The 13,511-nt window shown below is 39.0% G+C and overlaps 1 protein-coding gene across 1 annotated transcript in view; it reads left to right on the top strand.

Annotated features, from left to right (window-relative positions):
- Positions 1-5,043: 5,043 nt before the first annotated feature.
- Positions 5,044-13,511, top strand: part of LOC139454459 (centrosomal protein of 192 kDa-like) — a 53,496-nt gene continuing 45,028 nt past the window's right edge. Inside the window, exons 1-7 of the mRNA XM_071236172.1 lie at positions 5,044-5,105; positions 5,865-6,027; positions 7,071-7,280; positions 7,645-7,724; positions 11,586-12,149; positions 12,361-12,498; positions 13,055-13,158. Coding sequence (XP_071092273.1) covers positions 5,885-6,027; positions 7,071-7,280; positions 7,645-7,724; positions 11,586-12,149; positions 12,361-12,498; positions 13,055-13,158 — 1,239 coding nt within the window. The 5' untranslated portion in view covers positions 5,044-5,105; positions 5,865-5,884. The remainder of the gene's footprint in view (positions 5,106-5,864; positions 6,028-7,070; positions 7,281-7,644; positions 7,725-11,585; positions 12,150-12,360; positions 12,499-13,054; positions 13,159-13,511) is intronic.

Below are 13,511 nucleotides of genomic sequence, written 5' to 3'. Positions count from 1 at the left end.
CTATATTGTGATAAAACGGGTTTTACATCGCGAAAAGCATCAAATCACGTGATAAAAAACATGAAAAGATTTGGAAAATGTCTGTTGACAACGAGTTGGCTTTGCACATGCTTTGCATATCCTGCAATCGACCGAAATCTGCACCACAGTTTATGAACCGAATTTCGATTTCGTTGTGCGATTGTTATTGGACTATGCATAGACTCGTTAGTCCGACCAAAATGTAACTCCATAATACCAGCCTAGTTCGGCAAGGGTGGAAACTCGACTTTGATAGTCAGTTAACTCCCCTGCCTCGGGAAGATGCGGGCTGTGAAGTACAATGAACAATGGCGCCACAGCTTCTTCTCTGAACATGTAAACTTTCAAAAGGATATCCTAGCGTTAACACTCTTCAGTATCAAAAACGTTACTACTAGATCTGACGTCATTGTTCAGATTCAGACCTGTGTTTTATCTTTGGCTCGTCCTTTTAAGGCTTTGGATATCTCAGGCATTCCTAATGTTTCCTGGGGAGGAGGAAGAAGAGGATGGTTTTTCGGAGGAGGAGGAGGAGGGGGATGGTTGTTTTCCTGAGGTGGAGGAGTAGATGTGTTTCCCTGTCGAGGTTGTGAAGGTTTATGGAACTGTCTCCTATGTCTCTCCATATCATCACGTCTAGAGAACAGTTTCTCACACTCTTGACACGATGTGGACTCCATGACAACCGGCATGCAACTGATGCTGGAATAAGACGATGAGCCTTTTATACTCTGCATATCAGCTTCAGGGATCCAGCTGGTAAACATCTTGGGATATCCCATCCATTTCACCAGCACCTCCTTTACTCCAACTCGTTTCCTTCGGATCTTGTGCCATATCTTTCAACTGGAATACCGTCTCTATAATAACGCCATCTCACAATAAAAATGTCTTCAGTCCATTTCTCTTGATAGTCCCGTCGAAATGCATACCTTAAATGGGAAAGTCTGACTTGATCTCCAACTTTCAACTTAAATGATTTCTTCCAGGGTTTCTTTCTTGATTAGTTTCATGTTTTTTTCAGAGAATCAATACATTGTTCTTTCCATACTACAGCTTCATTAGTGTTGTTTATGTCTGAGGGTGATCGTTCCTTCAATGATCTGTGAGGTCTGTGGTCATAATCCCGGACGATATCTTGCAAAATATCCATATTGTTGTAGGTGAAATATCTGTACATAGTTGTCTTGAGGGTCCTATGACTCTCTCAGCATGAGATGCTTTGGTTTCATTCTGAGTCACCTAATAGGTAATTCCTTTACTTTCTGATAAAGCTTTCACTTTCCTATTATCAAATTCTCGCCCTTTGTCTGATCGTATGATCTTAGGCAGAGTTGAATGAGAAAATATTTTTTTCAAAGATTTAATAATAGAGTCGGGTTTTTTATTGGTCAATGGTTCAACCAATAGATACCTGGTAAACACATTAATAACTATCATCGGGTATTTAACGTTATCATTGTCTGAAGCAATATTGAAGACATAAGCCAAGTCTATATCCCAGCAATCATTCAATCCAGGGGCCACCACTCTGTTCCGCTTGAATTTATACCTTAAAGGTCGCTGCAGTGAATAGGCATCTTGAGAAGCTAACCACTTCTTAATATGATGTAAACTGATATCATACTTCCCCTCCCCGCTGTGTTAGATTGACGTACCTTAATGTATCTGGCGTTGAACTGTCATAGTTGTTTCATCAATCATACATTGATCAAAGTCAACATAAAACATATCTAGAAACTACTCGTGGAAGACATTCTATCTCATGACGATATGACAGAGGAAGAAAGTGACTCGGTGACGCCAGAATTGGGCTTCACACATTGCACCCATGTCGGGAATGGAACCCGGGTCTTCGGCGTGGCGGGCGAACGCTTTCACCACTAGGCTACCCGACCGCCCTTATGGATAAAACTTCTACTGTAAAGGCCTTTTCAGTAAACAAAGAGTTGTTATTCATAAATTGTGTCTACTCTGTCCTTCGTCAACTTAATGTAATGCCTATCAAACAATTCATTCTGTCAGTGTTTGATAGGCCTATCAAACAATTCATTATGCCTGTGTTTGATAGGCCTATCAAACAATTCCCGTGCCCTTGAAGATCCGGGACAGAACAGGTCTTCAGCAACCCATGCTTGCCTTATAAGGCGTCTATGCTTGTCGTTAGAGGCGAGGCCCGTGAAGATTCCGGGGTAGAATAGATCTTCAGCAGCCCATGCTTGCCCTTAAAGGCGACTATGCTTGTGGTAAGAGGCGACTAACGGGATCAGGTGGTCAGGCTGGCTGACTTGGTTGATACATGCCATCGTGTCCCAAAGGTCAATCACTGGATTGTCTGGCCCAGACTCGATTATTTACGGACCGCTGTCATAGAGCTTCGTGTGGCGTTAAACAGCATATAAACAAACATTATGTCTGTGAACATGAACCAATATGATCTCAACCAAGATCGAGATTTTCCCCAGCAATGTCTTCAGAAACCAAAGGATCATCTCACCATGACGAAACCTGAACTAAAGAAAAGACTACACGTGAAAGAGGCGAGCCTTACTGGATCCTCCAGTCTTAAAAAGACCACCGCAGACAAAATACAATTGGATGCAAAGTTTTATGTTTGTTGAATAAAATTGTAACGCACCCTTTATTTATTATGAACACACAATGCCATTACGAAAGTGGTTAAATGTAACAAATGTTATTTTTGGGATAACAGTTTATGAGTACAGACCAGATACTAGTACTACAGCACTATTTATAATGCCTATTCGGTCTATCTTCATAAAACATCAATAGTATGTATATTGCCTGTGGGGTTCGTTGTCATTGGAAATAAAACATAAGTGCTTTTTATAATACCTACGTGTTCTATCTTCATCCCTGATAAAACATTATTAATATTTATAATGCCTATGGTGTCCTTCGCTGTGCAGAGTTGCGTCCCTTGGGCAAGCCAGAAACCTATGATTGTGGGTTCGAATCCCGGTTCACCCGGATTATATTTTTAGGTTTATCAGCACCATACCCGTGCTCGTGGGTTTCACCGAAGTGGTAAACGTCTGAGACCTGCATCACTTCGGGCTTTCCTCCCACATTAAGCTGGCACGCCGTGATATAACTGGAACACTGTTAAAAGCGGTGTAAAACCAAACTCACTCACTCACGATAAAATATCAGTACTATTTATAATGCCTATGGGGTCCATCTTCATCCTCAATAAAACATCACTGCATGTTATAATGCTTATGGGGGTCTAACTTTATTACCAATAAAACATCACAATATATGCCTATATATGCCTATGGGGGCCCCTCTTCATCCTCAATAAAACATCGCTACTGTTTATAATGCCTATGGGGGTCTATCTTCGGCCTAATAAAACATCGCTACTGTTTATAATGCCTATGGGGGTCTATCTTCGGCCTAATAAAACATCACTGCTATTTATAACGCTTATGGTGCGTATCTTCATCCCTAATAAAACATGAGTAATATTTATAATACCTATGGGGTCCATTTTCATTCCTAATAAAACATCACTACTCTATATAAAGTCTAGATGGGGTCTATATTCACTATTATTTATATTGCCTTTAGGATTTGTATTGAGCCCAAGTAAACATTTCTGGTGAGAATATTCAGCAAACCAAGCTTATTGTAAGAAGCGACTACATCAACTTTTGGTAACAGACGACCAGAAGGATCGGGTTGTCAGGCTTGCTGACTTGGTTGATGCTTGTCATCGTATCCCAATGGTTTAGATACATGTTCATGATGGTAATCACTGGATTGTCTGGTCCAAAATCTATTATTAAAGGCCGAATATTATTGAATATTGCTGAGTGCGCCGAAAAACAAGTAAACAAACAAAAATCATTACTATTTAGGATGCTTAAATTAAACGCTACTTCCACATGTCTTCGTTCAGATTGAGGTTTTATGTTCGTTTTCGCAAAATGCTTCAACATACAGCACCTCAACAACAGTGTTGTTATGACGTACTGGTGTGAAAAAAAATAAAGAAAAAATTACTTTCATATATCTTTTTTTATTTGATTTGATTTTTAATATATTCAGCACATGTTTCCAGTATTTAATTTCCAGGATCAAATGACAAAAAGAAAAGTGACAATCTAACAGATTACATGTCCTACCGTTAACATTCTTGCCTAAAAAATACACAATCTTTCAACGCCAATTTGTAATATACAATTCTCTTTGTTCATTTCACAGGGATGCATTGATATGATCGTTTGCTTATTTAACAAAGAAGTTACAGGTTGTTTAGATTATAGTGATTGTACCGCAAACAATGCAGTACCAGCAGCTGTATGGTGTCACAACCCGGCAGAAGTCCGATGCACTTCCGTGTTCAGGTGAGAAGCAGTGCGTACGAAACAAGTGTCACGTGGTCACATAAGCTCCGCCCACTCAGGAATATTGTAGACTTAGACCATTGTGGGTTTAAGGGCACAACACACGTCGCTATGTAAGTGCAATAATCCTGGGCGCCACGTTAAACCTCATTTCACCTCATCTTACTATTTCTAAACATGTTGCCAGATAACATTGAAAATTATACACGTTATGTTGTTACTAAACACCCGGGCCAGTCATTATGAATTTTATTGCAATAATAACATACTGAAAATATAACTAACCAAACCTAAAGAGGAGCGACAAAACACTTACCATAATCATAAGAAATCTCTGCCCCATGGGATTGAAATGAGCCTATATATCAGCTTTTATTTGACTGAATGAATTAGAAAATGTATAATTAGGAACCGGAATGGATCAAACCTCGCCTATTACTTTAATAACAAAATGTAAAAATGTCAAACATTTTCATGAAGTGAGCTACAGGGCGCCTTTGAGTGTTTATTTGTATTGGTGGCGCGATGTATGTAGACTCTTAACACTGCCATCTACTATAATGAATGCTGCGAGGAGCTTTGATAATTTCAGCCAATCACATTAGAAAGATTTTGCGTGCCCTGACGTAGTGTCATTTTGCTGCAAAATGGCGGATTTTCAAAATAGTTGATGTTTGCAAAGTTTATCGTGTCAATGAATTACGCTTGATGGTCAGTATGCGTTTGAAATGATATTGCATGCTGATTCAAGTAAACTCTATCATCCAAATGAAAGTGAACATTTTGTTCTGTCCGTGGATGACAAAAACAAAACATCATGAGTAACCAGCGGTCACGTACCGCGAAATTCGAGAAATTATCAAAACATGTATTGTCGGCGACTTGTTCACTCAAGGAGGAGACACTTCACCGGGCGCAGATGTCTGTTGACACACCGACACTGACCTCGCGTGATTTCGCCATCACACCCCAGTATGATCTTGGGATTGGTTTTGTTTAGAATTTATGGCCCGAATTTTGTAACTTGGGTCCGTTTTTTTTTCCTTTTCACTGGGTTACGTTTGTTAGCGTCAGGGTGTCTCAGGTAAATGCAAAAACCGGATAGCCCACTTTCTTTCCTTATCAATCCACTTCATATATTTTGAAACACATATACGCTAAAACATCGGTTAGTTGTGGTTGTTTTAGTTGTAAAATTTGGTTTTAAAAGTTATTTGTCACTTCAAATGTTTTGGTTATAGCTCACTAGCTAACTGATTCTATCGTCTTGATGTTGAATCATGAAAAATGGTCAAAATGTGGTATACTGTCAGAAATCTTTGCAGGAAATTTTATAGTCTGTTGGTATCTTCTCCCCCATAAAATACATTGAATATTTCTTTAGCAGTTTAGCCATGTTTGAAATTCACAGCACAACACCTTTCTCCATGATAGCGATGCATATTTGCAATGAATATTATTTTAAAACAGGTTACAGATAAAACTAAGCAATGGATTCCCAGGACTCCCTATACCTTGGTGAGGATTTCAGCATGGTTGCTGCACAGGGAATGCGTCAGTCCATTGACAACCAGACACTGGGAGCTCCCCCAGCCCCTGTTGCAGCTTCCACTGTAGCCAGAGATCAACAAAGGTAATGCCTTGTGGTGGTAAAGTTTAGGTTTATCTTACAGGATGATTTAAAGATCTTTTGTTTGAACATGAAAGATGGTAAATGCAGGTGTTCAGTTATTTGAAAAAAGAAATATTAGGAATATATTTATAATACCTTGTCTCTCTTCGGTTTGTATATTATAATGACAAAGTAACATGTTCATTTTGTTAAAAGTACTATTTCGTTACAACAGTTTGTCATGTGAACTAGGATTAATCTGGACCTGCTATTTGGCCCCAAGTCTGCAGCAAATGACAGTACAAATTCCCAATTCCTCATGATGTATAAATATAACATTTAAAGAAATCCAATGTTGAACGATATCATGATTTTTTCCCAATTTTCTTGCTAAGGGAACTTAATATTGAATCCAAGATAAAACCCTGCGTGTACTACATTTGTTCTTATGTAGATCAGTGTTCAAAATTAGGTGAGGTCCTCGAGGTTTGCACCTGTGGTATTTGAATCTTGGGACCCCTAAATCTTTAACGTCTAACATCAGAGTTTGGATAAGGACCCCTTACTTTTCATGCACTGTTTTGCACACTGTTGATGTTAACATGATTAACTCCCTCCAAAGACATTTATATGATTATTGGTGTAATTAGTCGGTGATGTGTTATCTATGATAAAGATGATGTAGTTCATGATGATGGTAGATCTTTGGTAATTTATCTCAGGGGCGGTCGGGTAGCCTAGACTAGTGGTCAAAGCGTTTCATCACGTTGAAGACTGGGTTCGATTCCTGGGTACAATGTTTGAACCCCATTTCTGGTGTTCTCCGCAGTGAAATTGCTGGAATATTGCTAAAAGCGACATAACTCATCACTCACTATTTTATCTACTACATTTCAGGTTTAGACACTACCACTCATGTGATAGTTCTGAAACTAGTGAAAACCTGGAAGACTATTTGTGTTTCTCCTTCATGCCCAAAAGCTAGTTATGTTTCAGAAACCACTGGTCTGAACTGATCCAGTGACCAGTTGAATTTAACTCCTGGCATCCTGCATGTGTTCCAGATTTAAAGAACTGTCAAGTGTAGATCCACGTGGATCTTTCCTTACCTCTTCTGAGACATCTCTTGTGACCACACCCAGGGATGAATACCCAGGGGTGAAACTCTCCTTCGGTGGCTTTGACCAGTCATCAGGAGGAAGCCAGAGCCAAGGATTGACCAAACAATCTGTCAACCTTATTGAATTTTCAAAAACCAAAAATGAAATTGACAGGTTTGTCTTGTTAAAACCGAACGCTTCCCATGGAGATTTTTAGTTGTCCAATTCTTTTGGATTGTTTCTAGTTAAAGTAGTATATACCGTTTTAATATTTCTTTAAAAATAATAATAATAATAATAATCATAAAATCATGATAATGCTCACAAGACTTGTTGTTTTTGATTTGTCTTGAAGTAATGTTAACTCCCTCACCTTGTTTCACAATGTTCTCAGACAATCTTTTAAGTCTACTTTTGTTATTGATTTATTGAGTGCCAATCAGTGTAAGTAATATTATCATGATTATATACATGACGTACAACACTAGACAAAATAGACTTATTGTGCTTTAGTAATTTTTGTGTGTCCTGCTTACAGAAACGAGGACTCGGACGAATATCATGGCAATTTGAGTGCAAGGTCCTCCCTAGGAATCCTGCCAGTAGAAGCCTTGAATGGTACGTAATCTGTGTGACATTTCTGTGCACCGTGCATTTGCCCGCAACCATGGTAATGAAAGGCTGAATGGAATGTGAAAAGTTATGTGCTGAGCTTGTTGGCTGTAATAAATAACAATATTTTTGTGGTGTTAGACAGCTTGGATAGTTTATCCTTGTGCACTTTGGTATTGGATAGGATTGTTCCAATTATTGATTTCATCGATGATTGATTAGTTTCAGTTTCAAATTTATGTCTAATCATGGATAGCAGGCTTATTTTCTGGTTTAAGGATTATGTGGTTTTTTTTTATTTATTATTTAGGTGTGACTATTGTGGCTATTTTCACTATTGTGATAATATTGCAATTTTAATTAAACCAACTTGAAGGCTTGATCGTTATTTTAATCAGTGTAATACGAATGAATGTAGTATTGTGTCAAAGTCATCCAAGCCGAAGGGAAGTAACTCTAATCTGAAGTTGTAGTCCTTGCTAATGAACACACGGCAGGTTTTGAAAATTAAAGTGAGCCTTCTGACGAATAATTGATGTTTTATTCATAACTAATTTATAACTATCAATTGTTATACATACTATTGACAATACCTTTGTCATTTTTAATTCCTATTGATATACCGCTAGTTTGATATATCGTTACACTCCTGTTATGTATGTTATATGGTGTTTTTAACTTGGTATTTAAAATTCCCCAGACTATGAGTTGTTACCTTTGGGTAAGTACTGATTCATTGTTTGTCTGATGTTTGAGACTGATGCTTGAACCATTTAGAGCTGTTCTGTGTTGGTAGAGTTCTGTCATCTCATGTTGATAGTTCTTTGTTTTTGTTCCCCTTCTCTTCTTTATGCAGCAGGATCATTTTTTACAAAATGCAAGCATGAAACTTTATGTTGAATTGGTACTCAGATGAAGTCTAAGGGTTGTTTGAATTCATCAAACAAGTGACATGAATGATGCTTTTTAATTCCTTGTGGTACAGTGTGTGTTGTATAATGAGGTGCTTCCTTGAGTATCATTTGTACTATACCTTCAGTCAGTGATGGACCCGTGAAGATTCCGGGGTAGAATAGATCTTCAGTAACCCATGCTTGACATGAAAGGCGACTATGCTTGTCGTAAAAGGCGACTAACGGGATCGGGTGGTCAGGCTCGCTGAATTGGTTGATGCATGTCATCGATCCCAATTGCGTGGATCGATGCTTATGAAATTAATCACTGGATTGTCTGGTCCAGACTCGATTATTTACAGACCGCCGTCATTAGCTGGAATATTGCTGAGTGCGGCATTCCACAACAAACCAACCAATCATTCTATGATGATAAGTACCCTGGACCCAATCGCCCCCATTAAATCTCTTCCACTTTATTAACCCCTGCCACGAAGTGGAAGGGGGACATAGGAATGGGTGCTGTCCATCCGTCATGTTTTGTTTTCGGAAGAGAATCCCAAAACCATGAGAGATATCTTAACCAAACTTGGCACATATTTAGGTCTCATGGTGAACTGGTGCCTTTTGATAGTTTGGGATTTAAAAAAAAAAAATTTTTCGAGTTTCCGTGGCAGCGACTTTGACTAAGCCTGAAAATGGCTGTATTAGCGGGGTATATGAGTATTTCATGCTTGTTTGTCCTGTCATCAGTGAAATACATACTGCTCATGACAAGTTAAGGAACACCCACAATTGAAAGGCTGAGTGTTGCAATACCCACCAGCCATGACAGATTAACTATAGTCATATGAAGAAATCAAGTGTTCTTTAACTTCTTTTGAGTTGTATATCCATGTTGTTATCAAGACCTCATTATTTTCATACATATTGTATTGTCATTGTGGGAGAGCATTTAAGCACAGGCCTTTGATGCTGTGATAGTTTCCTTCATCATCTTGTTATCATCCTATATATCATGATGCACTGCATTAAATAGGATCAGAAAATCTTTTTTCACTCTTTTTCACTCTTTTTCTCTCAAGCCTCATGCATGAGTCTGAAAGTATAACTTGTGAAAACATACTGAAACACAATTTGAATGGACTACCGATGACAATAAGTTTCAATGTGATTTTATTCTCTTCTGATTTTAATGACACATTTTGATTGTGAAGAGACTGATTTCTGATTGGCTGGAGTCATTGGAATTGTCGCATGACCTTTGACCAAAATTCCAATTTTGGGGTCGAGTACCATAAACAACTTCCTATAGAAACTGTAAACATTGGGAAAATATCATCACTATTACTGTTTTTAACTGAACCAATTGATATAATACTAATTAAATATATCAGGGAACATGAAAGTATCATTTTTCGAGGAACATGAAAGTTGCATTTTCATTGTGTTTCGCTGCAGTGTGTTGTTTTGTAAAGTTAAATAAGAATGTCTCAGTAGTAAGCATGCTGCAAGAAATGATTTTAGTTTGATTGTAACATTACTCTCTAGCATAGAGCTAAAAGATAAGTACAGCTTGACTTAGTGTTATGCTAAAAATAGCCACAGTAAACTTTTAATCTGGAGATGAAACTATTACAGATGACAATTTTTTTTGTTTATAACACTAAAGGGCTACCACTTGCCCCTCATGTTCAATGAAACTTCGGGGGCATGGGTGGCCCAGTCGTCTAAGGCGCCGCGATTCGCTGTGCAGAGTTGCATCCCTTGGGCACACCAGAAACCTATGATTGTGGGTTCGAATCCCGGGTCGCCCTGATTATGTTTCTAGGTTTGTTAGCACCGTACCCGTGCAGTGGGTTTCACCAAAGTGGTAAACGTCTAAGACCTGCATCACTTCCGGCTTTCCTCCCTCATTAAGCTGACACGCCGCGATATAACTGGAATATTGTTGAAAGCGGCGTTAAACCCAACTCACTCACTCACCCAATGAAACTTCATTCACCTGATGAGGGCCAAGAAGTAGCCCTAATATGTTGTCACAAACAATGAAGAAGTTGATAGCATTTTTTAGTATATTCCTGGACAAATGTATACTTCTTGTATTATCTTTATCATGTTTAGAATTAGGGTGTCCGATTTCTGTTTGATGTGAACCATATGAGAAAATATTGTCCATCAGCAACGTATGTTTACATTTCCATCCTACCTTTCTCAAAGTATGTAACACAAGGCAATGCTTTCGTCATTCAAGCAATATTCCTGATACATCATGGCAGGGAACTCCAGAATGGGCTCCACATGTCCCCATGTGCAGAATCGAACCCAGGTCTTTGGAGTAAAGGGGGCGGTCGGGTTGCCTAGTGGTTAAAGCAAGTGGTTACCCGACATGGGTACAATGTGTGAATCGTTTTGGTAATTTCATTATTTGTTGAACATTTGTGGAGGACATGGAGCCTTTTAGGGTGCCCCATAATTAGAGTGAGTAGGGGTCCCTAAGGCTCTAAGGATTCATGATCTTGATTTTGATTTAACTCTGTATGTGCTTTATAACATGGGATAAGTTGATGTTTGTACAAACATGCATCTTCCCTCGTCAAAACACAAAAACGTCCAGTGAAGATTTGGGTTTGAATTATTTAGGAACCCTGAGGCGACTAACATGCACATGGTTGATGCACACCATCATATCCCAATTGCGTAGATAGATGCTTATGATGTCAATCACTGAATTATGTGTCCGGACTATTATTTACAGACCACTGCCATATCACTGGCATATTGCTAAGTGTCGTGTTAGCAATATACAAATACAGTTTGAGACGGGGAGCAATAGGGCAATTGGCTGTCTTTTTTTAAGACCTGATTAGGAAGTACTGCGACAAGCTCCCAAAAGCTCCAATTTATCATGGGTTATCACATTTCCATATCAGTAATTATTGCTTATTCACCATCGGACCTGCTTACTTCACAGATCTGTCGGCAAGTCTGCTTCCTGTAACCTTGACCCAGGCCAACATGGAAAAGCAGTCCTACTCACTTCCAGGATCCTTCAAAGACTCTGTGGATTCCGCTGATTGGTCGAAACAAGACTCGAAAGACCCACCAATAGGCATCAGCCATGTTGTCGACACTGTCAAAAAGAGGCCAACAGATCGCGAAGAACCAGCTACTGCTAGACGAGGAGGGACCAACACATGCTTGTTTAATGGCGGAGGCTTAACTGAGGTTGCTGAAACATCAGAGATGGAGCAGAGCATCCTGGATGTTCAGTTTGAAGAAGATGAATTGAAGATGTTAGATGAAGACTTCAGCGATATTGAAGTGTCCGATTTGTCAGATGAAGACAACGAAAGCAAGAAACCCTCGTTATTTGGTCAGACAGACTTAAGTGATTTTTTAGAGATGGAGAGAAAAGTGAACGAAGGAAGTCCCTCCTTGGGAGAGGATGATGAACATGGCCAAGGTGAAGGTCAGGAGTCCGAGGAAGATGATGGACTTGTGTCTTCAAGGAAAAGCGTCAATGACGTGTCTGTTGGTGAGTTCTACTGAATTACATGATTACTCAAACAAGATGCTGTTTTATTATTTGGCAAAATTGTGCTGAAAACATGACTTGCCATATTCCAGCACAAGATTTGTGTTTGCAAATATTATTTTCCTGTTGATTTCAATATATGTCATAGGTGTGTATGTTTAGAGATTCTTTCATCTTGCAGTTGGTATTTTGAAACAAAATTTATTTGCAGGCCTTGACATGAAATATTTCCGCCCAAGCCCTGTGCCCCCTTTACATGACACTGGAGACGGGGCCGATAGTTACAGACATCAGAGCAACTACAGGCCAGATAACAGTGGGATCACTTCAGGGGCTCAGAGTAATGCAGGTGCTTGTCCTTTTGCAGAATTGTACCAGTGGTTAAGTCAGCACACTCAGGGCTGCCACACCAGAGTTGTGTCCCCTTGCTGTCAGTATTTGCTGATAATGGCAGTACCCTGATTATTATCTTTGGTTCGATTCTTCAAAGTGGTGAACATCAAAGATATGGTATCGCTCCTGTCTGCCTAATTTAAAAAAATAAATCAGAACAATGTTTTATTTTTCAAGAATATTCTTTCATGATGGGAACTGTTCACATGGGCTTGAAAAGGCCATGACAGTCCAGTCTTAACTGAGTGGACATATGCTAGCAATTGTGGAGTTCAGTTCTCCATATATGCTTTTAAGACTAAGAGAAACCTTGGTACGTTTTGTTTGTTTTCATGTGGACACATGCGTCTTTCACAAGTTTTCAGATGAAATTTTGTTGACATATTTTTTGGATTAGTCATGTAGTTTTGCAAACCCAAAATATTAGTTGGTTCCTGAAGTTTTCATACAGCAACCAGTTAATCTGAGGATTGTACAAGTGTCCAGTCTGTGAGTGAGTGTCTGTCTTCCAGGAGACTTCAGTGGTCCTAGTTCTCTATCCCAGCTGAGGAGGCAGTATCGCAGCGGAGACGGGAGTGAGATCGACACTGAGGATGAACTAGAGGCAGCCAGACAGGTAGGCAGATAGCAAGTTCATTATAACTCTGTCAGGTAGAAAGAGTTTGCTTTATGTTCAGATATTTTCTTGTACCTGATTAGTCAGTTGAAACAAAAGGAGACCAGGTTACATGGTTCTGAACAATTTGATCACAAATTGCTAAGTTACTTCACCTAAACTAGAGTTGACTTCCGTGAACTTTTTTTTATTTTATTTTTATATTTATTTAATTCTTAAACATATAAACTAAAAGTGACTTTTTAAAATAAACACAACAGTTATACAGAAAGTAAGTTGCCGTAATATTGCTGCAAGACCTAATACCTGTGGAATTTAGGTTAAGAGCGGTCCTTAACAACTATGCTGGTCAT

This window comes from Haliotis cracherodii, unplaced genomic scaffold (genome assembly GCF_022045235.1).
Source record: "Haliotis cracherodii isolate W230 unplaced genomic scaffold, xgHalCrac1.p SCAF_10, whole genome shotgun sequence".
Classification (NCBI taxonomy): domain Eukaryota; kingdom Metazoa; phylum Mollusca; class Gastropoda; order Lepetellida; family Haliotidae; genus Haliotis; species Haliotis cracherodii.
This window is presented reverse-complemented; position numbering and strand designations above follow the sequence as displayed.